At 46.7% G+C, this 23,588-nt stretch overlaps 1 protein-coding gene across 1 annotated transcript in view; it reads left to right on the plus strand.

Moving 5' to 3' along the window:
- The window catches only part of HCFC1 (host cell factor C1), a 465,140-nt gene that overhangs the window by 22,112 nt on the left and 419,440 nt on the right, over positions 1-23,588 (plus strand). Inside the window, exons 2-3 of the mRNA XM_029609928.1 lie at positions 128-276; positions 693-853. Of these exons, the coding sequence (XP_029465788.1) occupies positions 128-276; positions 693-853 (310 nt within the window). The remainder of the gene's footprint in view (positions 1-127; positions 277-692; positions 854-23,588) is intronic.

Consider the following 23,588-nt stretch of genomic DNA (forward strand, 5'->3'; position numbering starts at 1 on the left):
AATGGGGTTACATTGGCTAAAAGTTTGCGAAGCCCTGGTCTATATACCTTTTGGTGATGAAGATTTATTCTTAATGCAACTTTATATTCTCTAATGCTATTGAGTGAATTTTGCCCTTCTGTTCCAGCAACCAACCAGTGGTTCATCCCAGCGGTGCGAGGAGATATTCCCCCAGGTTGTGCAGCGTATGGGTTTGTTTGTGATGGCACGCGACTCTTGGTGTTTGGAGGAATGGTGGAGTATGGGAAATACAGCAATGACCTGTATGAGCTCCAGGTATGTACGTGATATGCTGAGCTAGCACTTCTCAGCCAGATAAGGGCAGTTTGGCATGTAATGATCAGAGCTTTGGAACTGGTCCTACATCCAGCTCCAGGAACAGAGAGAAAGTAACTTGCCTGAGGTCAACACAGGAAATCAGTTCCTGGAGTCCTACTTGCTCATAATTCTGTTATCCAACTGCCATGCCATATCGTCTCTTTATTTCCTCTTTGTAAATTTTGGTAGTACTTAAAAAATAAATAAATAAAAAAGGAACTAGGCAATAGTGAAATTCTTCCTTCTGGAAGATTTCAGTCTTGAATTTGTAATAACTTCTCACTTGTGTAAGGATGACTCCCTAACCCTTTTCTTCATTCTCTGCTACTTGTCCTCTAATTGTAATCTGTATCTTGTCTCCTTTAACACCATAGGCGAGCAGATGGGAATGGAAAAGGCTGAAAGCGAAGGCTCCAAAAAATGGGCCTCCACCATGCCCACGCCTCGGACATAGCTTTTCACTGGTTGGCAGCAAGTGCTACCTGTTTGGTGGCCTGGCTAATGACAGCGAGGACCCCAAGAACAACATCCCCAGGTGATAAATACCACTCCGTATGCAGCTACAAAATTCTTTGGTTTACTTGCAAGGCCTCCCACCCTTACCTCATTCTCTTTACTCCCTGGTAACTTGAGTTGCTTGTGTCTTAGGGTTGGCTGCAAACTGCTTTTCTGAGCACATAGTGAAATTGTTTTCATTATTGAAAAATTAAAAGCTTTTCAGTTTCTTGCCTCAGTTCCTTCTTCTATCACACTTAATCTTTTTTTCTTTCGTATCTAAAACTTTTTACCCCCTTTTTTAAATGCAGGTGTTCAAGGTTGGTTTATTATTTTTTTTAACTTATGATCTGTATGTGCTGACTGCTGTGGGGTAGAGGATCTTGCTCTGAGAACATTACATTTTTTTTCCCACTTTGTCCTGTTACACCAGTCAAGTAAGAGAGAGTGGCAGTTCCTTTGCCCCTCCCCCCCTTTTTTTTTCTCTAGCCTCCTTATAGTTGAAAAAAAAAAAAAGAGGAATCTGCCCTGAGGCGACAGACTGCTCTGGTGAGGTGGTACCATCTGTGAGTACTGGAGAAGACTTGGGGGGGAGGGTGCTCGAAGCCGCACTTGGAGAAATTGGATTGTGGCCTGTGTAGTGTCAGATGCAGTGCTTCAGGAAAGGGGCCTTGTGTTTGGCTTGTGTGTATGCGGGGGAAAATCTCTGGGTAAACTTTGTGCATAGCAGTTACGGAACCCGATCCCACCCCTTCATGTTTGTACCCCGGATCAGTCCAGACAAGTGGGGTTTATGCATCCCTACCAGCAGATGGAGGCAGAGAATAAAACTTTGAGGCATTGCTACTTAAACGAGGGTGCCACCTGCAGTCCCTCAGTATTTCTCTGTCTCCAGCAGATGGTAGAGGTGCAAATCTGCAGCTGGAGTTCTTAGAAGAAAAAGATTTAGGATAAGAGGATTCAGCTCCCTGAGGTGTTAGATTCCTTCATGGACCATCCCTTGGGGGGGGGGGGGGGGGGGGGGGGGGGTTTGGTGATCCCTGTCCGGACTTGGCCCTTCTTAACGGGGTGGTGGGGTGGGGGTGGGGGGTAGATGGCCAGGGGTCCTGGGTCCTTCAGTCCCCAGAAGCAGGGCAGTAGTTTTCTCCTTTTCTTTTTGGCCTGTCGCTTTAAATTAATTTAAAAAAAAAGTTTGAAGCAGCGAGGAGTGGGTAAAACTTGATTTCCTGCTGGGAGGCAGGGGAAAGGGATTGGGCCAAATTGCCTTTGGCACTGGGTGAGTGCTGAATTTCAACACTAGACAGCGGTGGGAGTGATTGCGGCGGCTCAGTTTATTTTTAGGTCTGACCACGAGTGCAGGCCTGACAGCTCCGGCATGCTGGCTCCTGCGCGGCAAACTTTTGTCGTGGCTGTGGTCAGAGGCAAACTTGCCTTGATGCAGCCTTGTTTTTCCATGAATGCACCTTGGGAAGGGGGATTGGGGGCGCGAGACTCCCAGAAGGTACAGGCAGCTGGGACGGCTCTGGAGGCCTGGGGGGGGGGGGGGGAGGTCAAAGGAGCTGGCAGTCATTTTGGCAGCACATACAGATGCGCAGGCTGCCATTTCTGAGCCCCAGGACTCTTCCCCCCCCCCCCCCCCAGCTTTTTCCGGAGGAAAAGGACCCTACTGGTGGCAGGTGATGGGGAGAGGCTCGAGAGGGAGTGGATCAGGACACTTCCTCCTTGGACCCGGATGCGTTTTCCACGGGTTTTGTACTTCTCCTTCATAAGGCTTATTTAGCCAGAAAGGAGTTAGGGGCAAAGAGACCCTTGCCGAAGAAGTCCCTGATGGTCAAAAAGGTTAGAGGGCCGGTGGATTCAGGAGGGATCCTGCGAATGATGGGACTCTGACGAGCGAGCCCTGGAGGAGGACGATTCATCAGATGGTATGCATTACCCTGATTAGCTATTAGGGGGTTTGGTGGGACTGCACAACGACCCTGTTGGTTCCCTGGGATATCTGGACCAGGATCCACTGGATACTTGGGGGACCCGATGCAGGATCCGGACGTTCAGGATCCAGATGCAGTTCCGATCGCAGAAGGAGATGACCTGCGAGTGGTCCGGCTGTTCCAGAGGGAGGAACTGGGTCCGTTGATTCCCCAGGTGCTGGAGGAGTTCAGGATTAAGGCCGCCCAGCAAGATTCGGACACAGAAGGGGGTGATCCCACTCCTGGAGGGATTACGGGACCCCTTACAGCTTTCCTATTGCCAAAGCAAGTGAAGTTGGTGGATCGGGAGTGGGAATCTCCCAAGGCGGTCCTGAAGGATGCAAGGGCTATGGGGAAGCTATATTCCTTGCCGGAACAGACTTTGGAGAAGTGGAGAATTCCTAAGGTGGATGCGCCATGTCTGTGTTTAGCAAAAAGATGGAACTTAAAATTAGCAGGTAAGAACCAATTTTCCTTTCCTTCAAGCAGATGTGATTATGCTGGGGGAGGCTGCAGGCTGTTCTGCCTCTCTGTCCTTGGTGGGAATGGGATAGGAGGCAGCCATGATAAACGCGGTTCCCATTTATTTATTTTATTTAGCAATTTTATATACCGACATACACTGTGAGTATCACATCGGTTTACATTGAAACAAGAACTTAGCTTAAAATGCTTTACATATAACTCTTCATATATGCGAGTAAAATGAACTAAATGTAACATGAGCTGAATGCAAATGCGGATAACACGAGCTAAACTTAAAATGGGGAACAAGAGCTTATTTTACAGTGTTTTACACTGTATAAGATAAGAATAAGGTTCCCATGTGCTTGGGTCTTTTGCCTTCAGATTCAGCGGGTCCCAGGGGAGAAACTGACCTCCCTCTGAACCTGGAGCCAGTAAATTTCTCGCCAGACCTGCTTCCTTTTTCCCAGGTAAACACTCAGCAACACTGAGGAAGGAAGGGATCTTGGTACACCCTTACTTGGCTTATCCGGGCGAAGTCTTTGGAAGAGAGCCTTCAGGTAACCAGCAGAGTCAAGACCATCCTTTAGGAACTCAGTTGGGTCATGAACAAAGCAAGAGCAGTCTGCTGTCCTCTCAGTCCTTTACCTGGGGGCCTGTTTCGACACCAAACAAAACAGGTCCTCCTCCCTCCCCTGAGGAGGAGGAAACTGATGGAACAAGTACGATGATTGAGGAACACTTCGTGCTCCAAGGTATGGGACTACTTCAGGTCCTCTGACTCATGGCATCAACTCTGGAGGTAGCACCATGGGCAAGGGCTCACATGCGGCCACTCCAGCGCTCCTTACTGTCAAGCTGGAACCCACTGTCCCAAGACTACCCGATTCGCCTCCACCTACCAGCATACTTATGTTCTCAGCTTCCGTGGTGGCTACAGGAAGACCACCTAAGCAGAGGAGTAAGGCTATCCCCCACCGAACTGGATCGTGCTCACCACAGACGCAAGCCTCAGAGGGTGGGGGAGCCCACTGTCAGGATTTGACAACCCAGGGACAATGGACCAAGGAAGAGGCGGAATGGAACATAAACTGCCTGGAAACTCGAGCAGTCAGACTTGCGTGCCTGCAGTTCAGCCTCAGGCTCTAAGGGCAAGCTATTCAAGTAATGTCTGACAACGCCACAACAGTTGCCTACATCAACCGACGGGGAGGAACCAGGAGCCAACAGGTGTCTCTGGAGGTAGACCCCCTCATGGCATGGGCGGAGGTAAACTTTTATAAGGGATCTTGGCCTCCCACATTGCAGGGAAAGACAACATTTCAGCGGACTTCCTCAGCAGAGAAAGCCTGGACCTAGGAGAGTGGGTGCTCTCGACAAGAGGCTTCCAACTGTGATAGTAAATCGCTGGGGCCTTCCAACCATGGATCTACTGGTAACATCTCACAATGCCCAAGTTCCCCAGTTCTTCAGCCGCAGATGAGAGCAGCACTCCCGCGGGTTCGACACCCTCGTCCAAACCTGGCCAGAGGAGGACTTACTGTATGCCTTCCCACCATGACCCCTCCTGGGCAAGATCATCCGCAAGATGGAGCACCATACAGGACTAGTCCTACTGGCCCCGGATTGGCCCAGATGACCGTGGTATGCAGACATGCAAAGACTCCTTGCTGGGAATCCTCTGTGCCTCCCTCCACACAGGGACCTTCTCCAGCAGAGCCCGATCCTTCACGAAGATCAGTCATCATTCTCTCTTACTGTCCTGCCCTTGAGGATTCGCCTGAAGAAGCACAGTTACTCGAAGGCTGTGATCGACACCTTGCTCTATGTGCGGAAGTTCTCAACGTCTCTGGCATACATACGGATCTGGCGAATATTTGAGGCCTGGTGCGAGGGCCATGGGGTTACCCCGGGAATGGCCAAGATCTCCGTGATTCTGGAATTTCTATAGGACGGTATGAAGAAAAAGTTGTCACTCAACTTCTTCAAGGTTCAGGTAGCAACCCTCTCCTGCTTCAGAGCTGAAGTAAACGGAATCTGTCTGTTGGCACACCCAGATTTAGCCTGTTTCCTAAAAGGGGTTAAGCAACTCCGACCACCCTAAAGTGGCCTGTTCCCCTATGGAATCTCAACCTGGTATTGGACTTTCTAGCAGGGTCTTCCTTCAGGCCAACGCGCAGTTTGGCACTATGCCTCTTAATCTTGAAGACTGTATTCTTGGTGGCAATAAGCTCGGCCCATCGCATCTCGGAACTACAGGCACTATCCTGTCAGGAACCATTCCTTCGATTTGCTCCAGGAACGATACAGCTTCGCACCGTCTCCTCCTTCCTACCGAAAGTGGTTTCGGGTTCCACTTGAATCAATCCATCTCCTTGCCAACTCTGGAGGGACATAAGGACTCTGAAGACTCCTGCCTTCTTCGCCAACTAAATGTCGGCACACACCTGGGATCATATCTGGAACAATCAGAACCAGTGTGATCGCTTGTTTGTTCTCCACAGCAGGAAGAAACAAGGCGAAGCAGCCTCACGAGCAACCATAGCTCGCTACATCAAGGAAGTAATCAAGGCAGCCTACATAGAGGCAGGGAAGCCCTTACTCCTGCAGGTTAAGGCTCATTCTACTAGGGCCTAGGCATTATCCTGGGCAGAAGCCAAACTCCTGTCGCCTGCTGAGATCTGTCGAGCGGCAACAAGGTCTTCCCTACACACCACCTTCAGGTTCTACTGCCTGGATGACCAGGCCCAAGACAATGCAGCCTTCGCAAGGGCAGTGCTAAGTGGGCCACGGGCAGCCTCCTACCCCATCCGGGAGTAGCTTTTGTACATCCCACTGGTCCTGAGTCCATCTGGCTACATGCTAGGAAATGGAGAAATTACTTACCTGATAATTTCGTTTTCCTTAGTGTAGACAGATGGACTCAGCATCCCACCCACAGCTGCCCAGGAGAAGCGCCAAGGAAGAGCCTGAGAAGTGAACCTCAATGCTATACAAATACGGGTAAGCCGATGCCTACCCCTAATCCAGGGCATCTGCAACACGATTGGTGTCGGCATTATGTTGGTTAGGTACACTGGTGGTCTCCGGTTCTAATCAAGTTTGTTTTAGTTAGCCAATATATATATATATGTCCACAATAGATTTTTGAGAAGGATACTGAGAAGCTAAGGTCACCGCAGGGGTATATCTAGGGTGACATCAGCTTTGAAATCTGACTCTTGTCTCCCATCTGCTAGCAGAAGAGCACATAACCTACTGGTCCTGAGTCAATCTGTCTACACTAAAGAAAACAAAATTATCAGGTAAGTAATTTCTCCATTTCACCCTTGATCAACTAATGGTCCAACTGACTCCCTCGCAGGCTTTCTGCTTCGGATATATTATTTATAAAAGTTTTTACTGCGAGTTTTTGCCTGTATGGCCGACTTCTTTTCAAATTATCTATTAGCCTGTCTTATCAATGTCTTACGTTTAACTTGCCAACACTTATGCTTTATCTTATTTTCTTCTGTTGGATCCTTCTTCCAGTTTTTGAATGAAGATCTTTTGGCTAAAATAGCCTCTCACCCCACCTTTTTAACCATGCCGGTAATCGTTTTGCGTTCCTTCCACTTTTCTTAATGTGTGGAGTACATCTGGTCTGTGCTTCTAGATGGTAGTATTTTTAACAATGTCCACGCCTCTTGAATACTTTTTACCTTTGTAGTTGTGCCTTTCAGTTTTTTTTCTATTTTTCTCATTTTCTCAAAGTTTCCCTTTTGAAAGTTTAGCACTAGAGCCATGGATTTGCTTACTTTCCCCCTTCCAGTCATTAATTCAAATTTGATCATATGATTACTATTGCCAAGCGGCCCCACCACACTTACCTCTCTCACCAAATCCTGTGCTCCACTGAGAATTAATATAAAATTGCTCCTTCTCTCATCTGTTCCTGAACCAATTGCTCCATAAAACTGTCATTTATTCTATCCAGGAACTTTATCTCTCTTGCATGTCCTGATGTTACCCAGTCAATATTGGGGTCATTGAAATCTTCCATTATTACTGCACTGCCAATTTGGTTAGTTTCCCTAATTTCTCTTCGCATTTCACTGACCGTCTCACCATCTTGGCCAGGTGGATGGTAGTATACTCCTATCACTATACTCTTCCCCCAACACACAAGGGATTTCTACCCATACAGATTTGATTGTGCATTTAGTCTCATGCAGGATCTTTATCCTGTTGGACTCTATACCATCCCGAACATAAAGCGCCTCTCGGGATGGTATAGAGTCATTGTGATATAATTTGTACCCCAGTATAGAACTGACCCATTGGTTATCCTCCTTCCATCATGTCTCTGAGATGCCAATTAAGGCTATGGCAGCATTCACTGCTATACATTCTAATTCTCCCATCTTACTTCTTAGACTTCTGGCATTAGCATACAATCATTTCAGAGTGTGTATTTTGTTTGTATTTTCAGTTTGCTTTTTAATTGATAAGGATCAATTGGAATCTTTTAGCTCAGGTGAGTTTTTAATTACAGACACTTGGACTACTTTTCTTATTATTGGAACCTCACTGTTGGGATGCCCTAATTCTAATGCATCATTAGTATCCTTTGAAGATACCTTCCTCCGAACCATGTGCTGTTGAGTGACTGTGGCTTTCCCCTTTGTTCTAGTTTAAAAGCTGTTCTGTCTCCTTTTTTTTTTTTTTTTTTGGTAAATATTTTTTATTGGAACAGTCATAAGATCAGTAACAAGAACAATAAGAAACACAGGTAACTAGTACTGGAGAAAAATCACCAGAGTACATATTCGATACAGAGGCAATCAGAATCTCCACGTTTTCAAGACAGCAAAATACAGAGTGTTCCGTACAGCGGACTGTCTCCCGTTTTTATTTTTCTGTTACCCTGTCACTACCCCCCTCCCCCCCCCCCCCCCACCCCACTCTAATTTCACTGGTATCTGCGATGAACAGATAAAGTCATATGCACACATATGATAAAAAGACACGTCACCCATATCTAGTAAGTACAAAATTAAGTATATGAAGCGCTGGCCATTGGGTAGCAAAAGAGTACACAACCCTAACATGGTAGTAGTCCTGAATCTTCTGAGGGCAGGAGAACAATATATGCTTGCCATAAAAGGCGTACCTTTGTAAATTTTGCTAGAGAAATAGATTTTGCCATCAGCAGTTCCATGTGCATAAGTTTATGAAATTTGGCCCTGCACACCTGATGGTACGCTGGAATTGGTTGTATCCAGTGTGTCAAAATCGCATCCCGGGCTATGAGAATGATCTTCCGGAAAAACCATTTTTTATGGCCTATAAGTAAAGTGTCCGTCACTCTGGAGAACCCAAATAGCCAAAGGAGAGGGTCCAAAGGAAGAGAGATACCCCACATGGAATGAGCCAGCGTCTGTAACGTAGACCAAAAGACCTGCACCAAAGGACATAACCAAAAACAGTGGTAAAAATCTGGATACCCAATTTTACATCTCATGCAAAGTTTGTCCTTGGTAAGTCCCATATAATAGGCTTGACATTGGGAATAAAAGGCTTGGTGCAAAAACTTATAAGCTTGATCTCGGAGTATGACATTCGCCACCGTGCGAGGTATAGAAAGAAAACAGTCTTGCAAATCCTTAGGAAGGATACCTTGGGGTAAACTCTTATTCCATTGCATGACAACCTTATCCAGATTCTGTTGTTGAGGCAACTTCGTGAAGGCCAGATAATATTGCGATGCGGACTGGCGTTTCCCATCCTCCCCCACAAGAAACTCCTGTATTTTGTAGCCTTGGAGGAAAGCCGGATTCGCCTTCTGCTCTTCTAACATAAAATGTCGGAGCTGTAAATAACCGTAAAAGTCATTTTTGGGAATATCAAACTGAACCATTAGGTCCTGGAAGCTGCAGATCTGATATTGATTATTCTGCTGAGTAAGTAATTGAAGCATACTGTTCAAGCCTTTGGACGACCACTGCCTAAATATCATTTGCGTCATGCCTGGAGGAAACAGTTGATATCCCCGAATAGGTAGACAAGATGACGATCCCCCAGGCACCTGAAGTTTCTTACAAAGGGAAGTCCAAAGCTGACGTATTGGTCGCACTACCACACTGCCACTTATGATTTTAGGAAGTAGAGAGTCTGATAGATGTAAAGTGGCACCAGGAGCATGGGGTGACAACCACGCTATGTAGTGTTCTAGTGGGGTGTAGAACGACGTATGACATATCCAGTCTCGGAGATGGCGTGCTAAACAAGCATGATTGTAGCGTTCAAGGTCCGGGCAGTTTAGACCCCCCTGGCCTTTAGGTAACATTAACATTTTAAGAGGTATACGGGCCTTCTTGCCGGACCAGAGATATTGTTGCAATCCCCTGTTGATATCTTTAATGTCCTTCTTCCTTAGCCAAACCGGTAGCATATGAAATAAGTACAACCATTTCGAAATTTCCATCATTTTAACCAATAGGAGTTTCCCTGAAAGGGACAGGGGCAAATCCCGCCAGGCCATAAGGTTTTTAAGCATTTTCTGCTTCATAGGAATAACATTTAACCCATACAACTGGCCAGGGGAGGCAGAGATGTGAATTCCTAAATACTTTAACGAGGTGGTAACCCACTTTAAAGGAAAAACCCCAGTCCAGGCGGATTTTAAGGTCCCCAATATATCCAGGGCCTCAGATTTCTCCACATTAATTTTTAACCCCGCAAATTCCCCGAACAGGGCTTGGAGACGTAAAACCTGGGGGAGGGAGACAGCCGGATTGCACAGAAAGACTAACATGTCATCAGCAAAAGCCGCGACCTTGAACAACCCTTGCTTGAAGTGCAAACCTTGAATAAACGGAGATTCTGCCAATTTCCTTAACAGGGGATCCAAGGACAATATATATAAGATAGGGGACAATGGGCATCCTTGCCGCACTCCGCGGGCAATACCAAACGCTTCAGATACAGTATCATTCGCCACAATATGTGACAGCGGCTGCTTATATAAGATTGAAATCGCTTGGATAAGCTGGTTGGGGAACCCAAAGCGTCGAAGGACAGAAAACATATATTCCCAGGAGACCCTGTCAAAGGCCTTTTCTGAATCGAACCCCACAGCCAGGGATTCAATATTATAATATTGTGAGGTTTCTATAGCAGAAAGCAATCTGATGACATGGCCCCCAGCATTTCGGCCCCCCACAAAGCCCGCCTGGTAAGGGGAGATTATAGAAGGCAAAACAGAGTTTATTCGTAGCGCCAGAATCCTAGCATACAATTTCAAATCGCAATTTAAAAGCGATATGGGGCGGTAGGATGACGCTAACATGGCGTCTTTCCCCGGTTTAGGTAATACAGTAATATACGCTGTGTTAAATTGTGGAGGAAAACTGTTCATTTTACAGGCCTGATTATAAAAAGCCGCTAAGGGGGTCTACCAGGGAGGTGCTGAGAATTTTATAGTATTCTAGGGTGAACCCATCTGGCCCCGGAGATTTGTGAATCTTCCCCGTCTGAATAACCCCACGGACCTCGCCAGCCGTTATGGGCCGACTAAGAAAATCCCATTTGTCCTCCGGTACCTGAGGCAGTTTGAGGTCTTTGAAAAACGCCTCTTCCTCAGCCTTTCCTCCTGGCCTGTCTTCGGTATACAATGCTTCATAGAACTTACACAAAACTGCACAGATATCCTTACTAGAGGTGACAGAATGGCCCAGATGATTCTTAAGACCCCCTATAAACGTCTTCCTCCGTTTTATCGCCACCATACGGGCCAGTAGTTTACTCGATTTATTCCCATAGTGAAAAAAAAATTGATCTGAGGCCTTTAATGATTTTTGCGCCCGAAGGTGAAGATGTGAATTTAAGGCGAGAAGGCATGCCTTATAGGCGTCCTTATGGGACTGAGAGGGGGAAAGCGCTAATAATCGCTGCGCAGCTTGTAATTGCGAATCCAAGTGCAAAATTTTAGCATTTAACTTTTTCCGCTGCGCAACAGAGTAAGCAATCACTTCCCCTCGGAGAACTGCCTTGCTCGTTTCCCAGAACAGAGCGGGATTACTTCTATGCTGTTCATTATCCTGTGCAAAACACTCCCACTTCTGTTGGAGATGAACTTGGAAGTCCTTATCTGTATATAAAGACCCAGGGAAGCGCCACGTCTTTTGTCCCCCCTTAACGGTTGAAAGCCAAAGATCTACCCACACCGGTGCGTGATCTGCAATCACAATAGACTCAATATGCGCGGTGTCTACCCTATCAAACAGAGATCTGGAGATTAAAATATAATCGATCCTGGACAGGGTAGCATGCGCCCTAGAGACGTGTGTGTATTCCCTATCGACAGGGTGTAGCAGCCGCCAAGCATCCAGTAAGCCTAGATGCGAGGAAAACTGACAGACCCCAGAATCTGTATTTTTTTAAAAACTTTTAGGAAGGTGAGATTTGTCCAAGTCCGCTTGAAATACACTGTTAAAATCACCAGAGAGAAGAAGATCACCCTGAGCATTAGTTAATAATAAGTTGACCACTTTGGTGACAAAAAGAGGATCGGGCACATTCGGGGCATACAGAGTACCAATAGTTACCATTTTACCCGCTAAGGTACCAATAACAATGATGAACCGACCCTCTGGGTCTTTCACTTCTTTTACAAGGGTAAAGGGCACATTTCTGTTAACTAATAAAGCCACACCACCCTTTTTCCCTTTTGCTTCGGAGAAATAACAGGCCGCGGCCCACTCCCTGCAGAGCTTCCTACTCTCCGCTATATTTAAGTGGGTTTCCTGAAGACAGGCAATCCCCACCTTTAATCTTTTCAGATGCTGGAAGATTTGTTTTCTCTTAATAGGGGTGCCCAGACCGTCGACATTCCAGGAAATTATCCTGCACTTACTACCCATTACTGCTAATAAGACCCATATACCAAGGCATCTTGCCAAAATGCTGAAGGGTAAGCTCCCAGCCTAACTCACCCTCCCAAACCGGTGCGTGGGCTTGCCAAGTCGAAGAGGCCCATACACCAACACACCAGAGAGAAAAAGAATATGGATGAGACAAAAACATATACCAAGCAAAGGATACCAGTGCCCTCCCCCCCCCCCCCCCCCCCCCCCCCCCCCCCCCCCTCCCCCTATCCTCTATAACATAATACCCGCCCAGACACATAGGTCAGGGTAGTGGAGTCAAACATGAGTGCTCGGTCTCCCAGGACTCCCCCTCCTCCTCCAGAAGGTATACCACCGCTGTATGAAACTGTTATTCAAGAGGTGGTATTCAAGGAATCCAGAAATTTTGTAGCTTCCTCGACGGTCGCACATGTACACCATTTCCCTTCATGATTGATTCGCAGCTTTGCTGGGAATTGCATTGTGAAACGCAGGTTTTTCTCAATTAACTTGCCACACACCGGTGCAAACGCCCGTCGTAGTGCTGCCACTTTAGCTGAATAATCCGGCGCTAGGCGGACGTTCGCGCCCTGAAACTGCAACGAATCTCTTTTCCTCGCAGCTTGCATAATCAGTTGCTTGTGATGAAAATTGAGAATCTTCATTATGACCACCCTGGGTCGTGACTGGTCCGAGCCCCTTGCTCCCATGCGATGCGCCCGCTCAATATCAAGCACCCCTTCCAACTCCGGCAGGCCTAAAGCCTCCGGCAGCCATTTTAGAAGAGAAGGCCGAAGTAAATGTTCATCTACAGTTTCAGGGAACCCCAAGCATCTGATATTAGACCGTCGAGCCCTATTTTCTAGGTCATCAGTCTTAGTAATCTGTTCTTGAAGTAGCTGCTCGAGTGTACTCACTTTCCCCTGTAAAGCAGTATAATCGTCCTCCAGCGTGGACGTCCTCTCCTCCACGTGGCTGAGCCGCGGAGCAAAGTCAGTAAGGACTTCACGGAGGGCCCCAATTTGATCCGATATTCCCGTGAATTTGCAGTCCAAAGCCGCTAAGACCGCATCCTTTATTTCTGTTACGGTCAATGTCGGCGCTGCGGTAGTCGGCGAGAGTCCTTCCATCCCTTTTTCCGCCGCCGCGGGCGCCATCTTGGGATCCAGCCCTCTGCTTTTGTCTTTTTCGCGTTTTGCCAGTTTAGGAGGCATTGGTGATGGCGATTTTGACATGAAGGAGGTAATCGACATATGCGACGAGTATCAGATCGTAGAAGCGGCGTAAAGGCAAAATTGAGCGGTTAATGGAGGAGAAGAGGAGCCTGGTCGACCGGAGCGGGGTCAGAGACGTCCGATCCCGTTCACCACATCACGTGACTCTCTCTGTCTCCTTTTTAAAGGTTAGCACCAGCAGCCTGTTTCCACTCTGGATTTGTTGGAAGCCTATTTTCACATTCCCATGTGGCTAGCAACTCAGCAGTGCCTCCATTTTTGTCTTCCGCAGGACCATATGAGGAGGAATAGCCTAGTGGTTAGAGCAGTGGGCTATGAACCAGGAGACCAGGGTTCGAGTCCCGCTGTTGCTCCTTGTAACCTTGGGCAAGTCACTTTACCCTCCATTGCCTCAGGTACAAACTTAGATTGTAAGCCCTCTGGGGATAGGGAAATACCTACAGTACCTGAATGTAAACAGATGTGAAATATCTCATCTCAGATCGAATGTCGGTATATTAAAAAGAAAAAAAAATAAAAATAAAAATAAAAATAAATAATAACAACTTTGTGCCCTACCTTTGGACTGGTGACAACTCCATGGGTATTTACCACAGTTGTGGTGGTTACAGCCTTTTTCAAGGCATGAGGGCATAATGGTGCATCCATATCTAGACGACTGGCTGATTTGGGCAAAATCCCATCTGGAAGCTGTTCAAGTATCATGTTGAGTAGTTCAGGTCTTAATTTGGTCTGGTTATCAGTTTTTTGCAAAGAGCAATCTACAGCCTGCCCAATTTCTGTAGTATTTGGGGACGCTTTTTGATACACATCTAGATCTGTGTGAGATGTGCGTCTGGCTGAGAGAGGTTGAGCAAATTGATACAGCAGGTGTGGGAAGTATTGGGACTATCTGCAGATTCTCAGCCTTATGACTATGACGTTAGAACTCGTTCTGTAGGCCAGAGCCTATATGAGACTGCTGCAGGCCTCCCTTCTGTCAGCTACTACCCTTAACAGAAGGCAGTATTTCTCTCTGTTTTGATGGCTGGGATGGGGGGGGGGGGGAGGGAGAGTTTGGATTCAGAGATAGCCAATGCTGGGCCCTCACTTTTATGATCTGGTGTACTAATATGTACACATTAGGGGAAAAATCTGTTTCTACAGCCAAGTTCAAAAGCAAAGCACATTCAAGCAGCATTGTCTGAATTACCAAGAAGCTGCTCACCCTGTAAAAATGTTGCTAGTGGTAATTTTGTTAGAGGTTTGACAGTTGCTTGGTTTTGAATGTAAATATTACAACTTTATATGAACAACTAAGGCGGCACCAGGACTTGGTGCTGTTGGCCGAAATGAGCTTGCATTTCCTTGGGCAGAGCAGAATCTTCTGTTACTGTTGGCTGCCCACATTGCGGATCAAGAGAATGTACAGGTGGATTTACTTAGCGGGACTCTTTTGGACACAGAAGAGTGGGAACTGAGTCAGGAGGACTTTAAAGTCATCACTTGATGGTGGAGCCTCCCTAACATGCATCTAATGGCAACTCAGAAAAACATTAAAGTCCATCAGTTCTTCAGCTGCTGAAGGGAGGTCCTTGCACTAGGAATAGATACCCTATTTCAGACATGGCCAGTGGGGGAGCTCCTTTTACATCTTTTATCCCAGGACAAGCAAGATGATAGTCCTCACATATGGGTGACATCGATGGAGCCCCCTCATGGAAAAATTTCTGACACAGTTTATAGAAACTTTTTGTTGGCACACTGAGCATGCCCAACATGCCATGATCCCTGCATCCACAGGGGTCTCCCTCCAGTCTCTTTTTTTTTTTTTTCTGCGCTATTTTTAGCCTCGCATTGAAGGAGCTCTGAGTTTTTCTCACTATTTTCCCTCACGGAATATTTCACCAAACATTAATATTTTCTGTCACAAAAATTTCCCATCGGGTCTCCCTTCGACATTGTTCGGTAACTGCTCTTTGGAGCCTTTTTTCACCGATCCCGATTAATTTTTATAACCGGTATCTGCGAGTCACCGACCGTTACCAGGCCTTAAAAATTTCAACAATGGCCACTGGTTTCAAGAGATATCCTAATTGTCCCCGGATAATGTCAATTACAGACCTGCATGACATTTGCGTTCTGTGCCTGGGATCAGGCCATGATGTCCGCGCATGTTCGACCTGTGCCCAGATGACCGAAGAGCAGGCGTATCCGGATTGACAAGATGGAGGAACTTTTCAAAAGGATCACTCCATCATCGTTGGTGTCATCACCAAAGCTGGCTTCCTCTGCTGAAAAGCATCGAAGTAAGAAGAAATTCGGTGACCAATCACAGACGCCATAGGGATCTTCGATAGCGTCCTCGTCTGCCAGTAAAGAACATCGAGAGAAAAAACGTCATCGGCACCGATCCGATTCCGTTCCTTCAGATCCATCGGTGACCGCATCGAGTTCGAAGGAGATCGAACCGATGACAAAATGGGTCTGGGTACAAGAGCTTCCATGCCCCTCTGTACCTGAGACACCGAGGCGCTCTCCACCGGCAATGGTGTTAGAGGCTGTACCGACATATACTGTTGTGGAAGTACCAGCAGCGCCAGTTCTTCCTTCTCCGGTGACAGAGAACCCTGTCCCAGTGTCAAGAGAAGTAGTCACCTCGATTCAGCAAGCAGTCACTGAAGCTTGGAAGAAATTCCAACCTCCATAGACACCGATGCCACCATCGGCACTGGCACCGGAGCCGACCATATTTGCTCCACTACTAACATGGATCGATGCCTTGCTTGGTGCCCTCCCGGCACAAACAACGGTACCATCGGGTGCTATGATACCTCCATCGGAGCCATCTTTACACCCGCAACCACAGACGGCACCGCCAATTCCGATTCCAGGTTCATCTGAGGACAATGACCATGATTCGGATCATACACCTGGACCATCGTCTTACAAAAGACCCGTTTTCCATTGAGGCCTTCAATGCAGTTTCCTAGTCCTTCGATGCCCTTGCAGCCTGGTCCATCGGGAGATTTTATTGGCCGATTCCCGTTGATGCCATTGGTGCCCTTCGGTTCTCTGAGACCTTTTTTGCCTCCATCGATGCCAAAGCAAATACCAAGATCTGCATCGATCAAAAAGCATCCTCCTCTGCAGGATACTACACATCCTTCTGGATCTTATTTCCAGCAGCCACCAAATACTTGGGAGGATATCAACACTGATTCTAATACTGACAGTGATGACCTTCCATCTGAACCTGATCCACCAGAAGAGCAAAGAAAGTCCCCACCAGAGGACCTATTTTTCCAACACTTTGTTAAAGAAATGGCAGATACCATTCCATTTGAACTGCTGGCTGAAGAGGATACTCGACATAAGACTCGAGGTCCTACAATTTGTAGATGCACCAAAGGAAATCATGGCAATACCTATCCATGAAGTTCTTCTAGAGCTTCAACACCGCCTTTAGGAGCATCCTTGTTCTGTGCCTGCAGATAATAGGAGAACGGATGCTACATACCTGGTCCGGCATATGCCAGGTTTCCAAAAGCCACAGTTGCCACATAATTCCTTTGTTGTGGAATTTGCCCAGAAAAAAGGCAAGGAAGCAGAAGCCACATTAATCTACTCCTCCAGGAAAGGAACATAGATTCCTTGATACTTTAGGAAGAAAGGTATTCCAGGGATCCATGCTATGTCACATATAGCTGCATACCAGCTATATATGACCCAATATCAAAGGAATTTATGGAAACAGGTTCAGGAATAAGCAGATTCCCGTCCTCAACAGCAGCAACAAACACTCAACGCCCTTGTTGACAAGGCGCTAGAGACGGGAAAACATGAGGTCAGAGCCGCATATGATTCTTTCGAGACTTCGTCCCGTTTATCAGCTACGGGAATTAGTGCACAGAGGTGGGGTTGGCTGAAGGCTTCCGATCTCAGAATGGAAGTCCAAGAGAGACGCGTGGACTTTCCATGCACAGGAGACAACCTCTTTGGAGAGAAAGTACAGGCCTTGGTATCGTTACTTAAAGATCATCACGAGACGCTACATCCAACTAAGTTACCATCGGATCCAGCATCCTCTGTACGGAAACCCACTAGGCATGACACTAGATGCCCTTTTTACAGACCTCGTAGGTACTATCTTCCTACCTCCTCTGCACGACCTTTCCGTCAACCTCAGAGAGGTCGTTCACATCAGCCAAAATAGGCTAAGCCTCAGCCACCTCTACAGTCAACCCCTGCATCTGGTTTTTGAAATCTATGCCAGAGGACAGCAGCTTCTCCCACAATCCTCAAACCAAATTACCCATAGGAGGTCGGCTCCATTACTTCCAACACCAATGGAGCCTCATCACCATAGACCAATGGGTACTAGCTATCCTAAGGAGAGGATACCGCCTAAAATTTCAAACACTACTCCCTGAGTCTCCACCCTCCCCTCTGTGGTCCCACAGCATCATAACATCTCAACTACAATCAGAACTTTCCCTGCTGACTACCAGGGCTGTAGAAACCGTTCCCCGGTCTCAACAGGGCAGAGGGTTCTACTCCTATTTTCTCATTCCAAAGAAAACAGGCGGCCTCCGTCCTATACTAGACCTCCGCAATCTCAACAAATAATCTCCACAAAGAAAAATTCCGAATGGTTTCCCTAGGGACCATTCTTCCATTGTTGCAACAAGGGGATTGGCTTTGTTCTCTGGACCTTCAAGATGCATACGCTCACATTCCCATTTCCCCACATCATCGAAAGTACTTGCGATTTGTAATGGGGGAAAAGGCATTTTCAGTATTGAGTCCTCCCATTTGGACTGGCCTCATCACCTCGAGTATTCACAAAGTGCATGGCAGTCGCAGCCACACATCTGAGAAAAAACAGCATTCATGTTTTTCCATACCTAGACGACTGGCTCATCAGAAATCCATCCAAACAAGGAGCTCTTGCCGCACTTCAGCGCACCATATCCCTCCTGCATTGCATTCCTTGGGATTTCTAATCAACTACCAGAAATCGCATTTGACCCCGTATCAGATCCTTACTTTCATTGGGGCAGACCTCAATACCACAGTCGCAAAAGCTTTTCTTCCAAGCGACCGTGCCAACAATCTAGCGATGCTGGCAAATCACTTCAGTACCTGCAACATCGCCAATTCCTTACCCTGTTAGGCTACATGGCATCTACAGTTCATGTAACACCCATGGCAAAACTAGCCATGAGAAGGACTCAATGGACATTAAAGTCTCAATGGATGCAAGCAATCCAGCCTCTGTCGACCATGATTCGAATCACAGACAATTTACGTCTCTCACTTCAATGGTGGACAAACCAGTCGGCTTTACGAACTGGCTTACCATTCCAGCCAACCGACTCCTCAAGTAACTCTAACCACGTCCACATCCTACTTGGGATGGGGAGCGCACGTCAACAACCTTCAGACTCAAGGTACGTGGACACCGCTTGAACGAGATTGTCAAATAAACCTTTTGGAGCTTCGAGCGATACAATATGCCCTCTATGCCTTCAAGGGCTACCTATCCACAAGGTTGTGTTGATACAGACAGACAACACAGTGGCAATGTGGTACATAAACAAGCAGGGAGGCACAGGCTCCTATCTCCTGTGTCAAGAAGCAGTGCAGATTTGGGACTGGGCCTTAGCACACTCCATGAGCCTCAAGGCCACGCACCTAGCAGGCATACAAAATGTCCTAGCGGACAATATGTTGACGTTTCCATCCACGCAAATGGTCTCTGGATCCCTGTGTAGCAAGCAAAATCGTTCAACGCTGAGGTCAACCAACCATAGACCTCTTTGCGTCCAAATTGAATCACAAGGTGGAAAGGTTTTGCTCCCTCTACAGCTGTTGGCAAAGGTTCCCCAAGGACGCCTTTGCTCGCCCTTGGAAAATAGGCCTTCTGTATGCGTATCCTCTGATCCCACTCATAGCCAAGACTCTCTAGTGAAGCTCCAACAGAACAAGGGGATAATGATCCTCATAGCCCCGTATTGGCCTCGACAAGTTTGGTTTCCAATACTTCTCGACCTCTCGATCAGAGACCCAGTTCGCCTGGGCACAGCACCCGCTCTCATAACTCAAAATCAAGGCAAGTTACGCCACCCGAACCTGCAAACCCTTGCTTTGACAGCATGGATGTTGAAAGCTTGATTTTACAACCACTGAAATCTTTCAATGCCGTTCTCACAGGTTCTCGTAGCTTCACGAAAGCCTTCCCCATATAAATCTTAGTTTCAAATGGACTAGATTTACTAAATGGTGCACGCAAAATGGTGTTGACCCTTTTTCTTGTTCCATTTCATCTTTACTAGATTACTTGTGGCATCTTTCAGAATCTGGACTCCAGACTTCTTCCGTGTACACCTCCGTGCCATAGCAGCATATCACAAACCGATAGGGGATGCCCCAATTTCAGCACAACCCCTAGTCAGTCGGTTTATGAGAGGTTTACTTCAGCTAAAGCCTCCCATCTGGCCACTGGTTACGGAATGGGACCTTAATGTAGTACTTGCAAGACTCATGTGCTCTCCGTTCGAGCCTTTGCATTCCTGTGATGTGAAATTTTTTACGTGGAAAGTAATTTTCCTCATAGCTGTCACATCGGCTAGGAGGTTCAGTGAGTTACAAGCATTGGTGACTTAACTCACCCTATACCAGGTTCCTGCACGACAGAGTGGTTCTACGCACTCACCCTAAATTTCTGCCTAAAGTGGTAACGGATTTTCACCTCAACCAAATCCATTGTTTTAACCACTTTCTTCCCAAGGCCTCACTCTCACCAGGGAGAGAGGACCTTGCATACCTTGGACTGTAAGCGTGCACTCGCTTTTACCTTGATCGCACTGCAGTCCATAGAAAATCCACTCAACTCTGTTTCTTTTGATAAAAACAAACCAGGAGGTGCAGTAGGAAAGCAAACTCTCTCCAACTGGCTAGCAGACTGTGTATCGACTTCTGTTATGAAAAAGCAGGCCTTCCTCTCCAAGGGCGAGTAAATGCGCAGTCAGTTAGGGCTATGTAAACATCCATAGCACAATACTGTTCTGTACCTATTGCAGATATTTGCAAGGCCGCTACTTGGAGTTCGCTGCATACCTTTGCTTAGATAAGGAAGGAAGACAAGACTCTGCCTTCGGACAATCTATCTTGAAAAACCTATTCCCAGTTTAATACCAACTCTTTCCACAAACATTTGCCGTGATTCAGGCTGCCTCATCTTCGTCAATGGCACATCAGTTGTTGTGCTTGTTGCACGTGTTATGTACCATTGACTACTTCAAGAATGAATCAGCCTGTAGCTTGCTAATCACCCATATGTGAGGACTATCATCCTGCTTGTCCTGGGATAAAGCAAAATTGCTTACCTTGTAATAGGTGTTATCCCAGGACAGCAGGATGTAGTCCTCACAAAACCCACCCGCCACCCTGCGGAGTTGGGTCCGTTACGTTTTTATTTTATTTTTTCGCTCGTACGTTTTTGCTATAAACGAGACTGGAGGGAGACCCCTGTGGATGCAGGAATCATGGCATGCTCAGTAGGCTCAGTGTGCCAGCCAAAAGTTTCTAGAAACTTTGACAGAAGTTTTTCCATGAGGGGGCTCCATCGATGATGTCACCCATATAAGAACATAAGAAAATGCCATACTGGGTCAGACCAAGGGTCCATCAAGCCCAGCATCCTGTTTCCAACAGTGGCCAATCCAGGCCATAAGTACCTGGCAAGTACCCAAGTATATGTGAGGACTACATCCTGCTTTCCTGGGATAACACCTATTACAAGGTAAGCAATTTTGCTTTCAACGTGACCTCACATAGGCAGGCTTCTATGAAGAATAGAGATGGAATGCAATCAGGTGATCTTCTTGGCTTCGATAGGCCAGGAAGGCTTTGGTATGGGGACTTGATGTGGCTGAAGACGGGAGGACCCCTGCATCTTCTGGAGGCTTTGGGACATTTTGTTTATGGAAAAATGGCTAAATTTGTCATATAGCTTGGTTCTTAAGATAATTATGCACAAGGGACTATTGTGCCTCCTTAATACCCATGCTCTTGAAGGCTAGGAAGACTTTTACTTCTCTGGCCTATATCAGAGTTTGGAGCTTGTTTGAAGATTTTTGTGCACAGCGTTCGATATCTCTCCTTGGAGATCCGAGATTCTTTGTATTGTTGCCTACTTCCAGAAAGGTCCGGAGAAAAGTTTGACCCTGAATTACTTGAAGGTACAGGTGGCTGCCTTAGGGCGGCTGGTGTGTTGGTAGTGGCGTATCTTATTATGGCTTGTTTTTTCAGAGGTTTTAAGAGGTTGAACCCATCCTTCCGTCCATTCTTTCCTCAATGGGATTTGAATCTCATGCTGAAGGTGCTAGTGGTGCCTCCTTTTGAGACCTTGAAGCATATCTCTTTGAAGGCAGTTGTCTTGGTGGCCATTTACTCCGCTAGGTGTATCTTGGAACTTCAAGCCCTTTCTTGCCAGGGTTCTTTCCTCATGATTTCCTCAAGTGCGATAATTTTCCAGCCAGTGCCTTCCTTTCTGTCAATAGTCAATTCCGTTTTTCATATTGGGAAGTTTTCCTTCTGGCTTTTTCTTAGGAAGAATGCAGAAATGAATTTAAATCTCTGAAACGTTTGGTTGTTCGGTTGCTTATTTGGAAGTGACTGATGACTTTTTTAAATCTGACGGATTTTGTCTTGTTTGTGGGGCTGCTTAAAAGGAAAGCTGCCTCCAAGGGCACCCTGACTTGCTGGATTAAGGAGGCGATTGCTTCTTCCCACCCGGGTTAGTGGAGCTTTGGTACTTTCCACTCATTGTCTGGATTAGTGTAGCAGGATGAAGTGGAAGAAGACATTTTCCTTACCTATTAATTTCTTTCCATTAGTCCTGCTACCCCAATCCAGGACACATCTAGGAAGCAGGGCCTACTTGTTTGGGGTTATTTGCGACTAATTTCCTAAATGCTGATTGGATGTGGGTATAGTTGTGCTTCCTGTTCATACCCAGATCAGTTCAGACTCCTGGGATTATGCTTCCCTTCCAGTAGATGGAGATAGAGAAAGTTGTACTGGCATTAACGCGGAGTGCCACTTGCAGTCCCTCCGGTATTTCTCAGTCTCTAGCTGATGGTAGATGTACAATCCCTGCAGTCTTGAAAAAAAAAAAGAGGGGGGGGGGGGGGAGAGAACTAAAATTTGTAGATTTACTCTCCCAGGATGTTGTATGTCCTGGCGGGGCTATCCCTCCTGGTGCTGAGGAGTACGAGCAGGGGGTTATGGTCTTTCTTTATTTATTTATTTAAATTCTTTTAATATACCGATGCTCAAGACAAGTCTTATCGTACTGGTTTACAGTATAACCAGGGGAAACCATTTAAGTAAATGAAAGAAAGTTACAATGAACAGGGAGTAGTTCAGGATATTTGAGAGAGAGAAAAGTTTAACATAACGTTCCGAAAAGTAATGCAGGAGAGTAACAGGCAAACAATTGATTATAATGGAGAGCTAATTTAACAATTAGTATAAAATAAGTATTTCGAACAACACAGTTCTTTTAGATACTTGGCTACGGAGGCCTCATAACGTGGCGATGACCTGGGCCAGGAATGGGGCAGTGGCAGGAGAAGGGGTTATAGGCGAGGAGGAAAGGTGGTGGGAGAGGAGTAGGAGGCATTGCTAGTTGGGGAGTGTCTCTTCAGGGGAATGCTTGTGAGAACAGCCAAGTTTTCAGTTTCTTTCTAAAGGAGATAGATGGCATTGTTCCTTGCGTATATCTGGGGGTAATGAGTTCCATTGATGTGGTCCCGCGGTGGACAGTGCTCGTTTTTGAATGGAGTTGTGAGTAATGGCTTTGTTTGGGGGTGCCTGGAGAGATCCTTTGTATGCGGATCTGATCGGTCTGGTAGAGGTGTGGAGTTCGAGAGGAATTGTGAGTTGGAGGTCGCCACCTGGTTGGGGGGGGGGGGGGGGGGGTATATAGCTGGTGGGGTCAGTTCCCTCCCTCCCACCTCCAACAGAAAGAAACAGAGGATTTGCTTCTCAGGTTTTACTATTTTGAAAAAAGAAAAAAAATACCTTTATAGTCTAATTTCTCATAAGGAAGTTTAGTCTGGTACCTGGGGCTTTAACAATGGTATACCTGAACTTTCCTGAGCTGCACCTCCCCTAAGTGGTGATGTCATGCTGGGGAAAACTGTTCTCTGCCTCTGTCTGCTGGTAGC

Source organism: Rhinatrema bivittatum, chromosome 1 (genome assembly GCF_901001135.1).
Source record: "Rhinatrema bivittatum chromosome 1, aRhiBiv1.1, whole genome shotgun sequence".
Lineage (NCBI taxonomy): Eukaryota > Metazoa > Chordata > Amphibia > Gymnophiona > Rhinatrematidae > Rhinatrema > Rhinatrema bivittatum.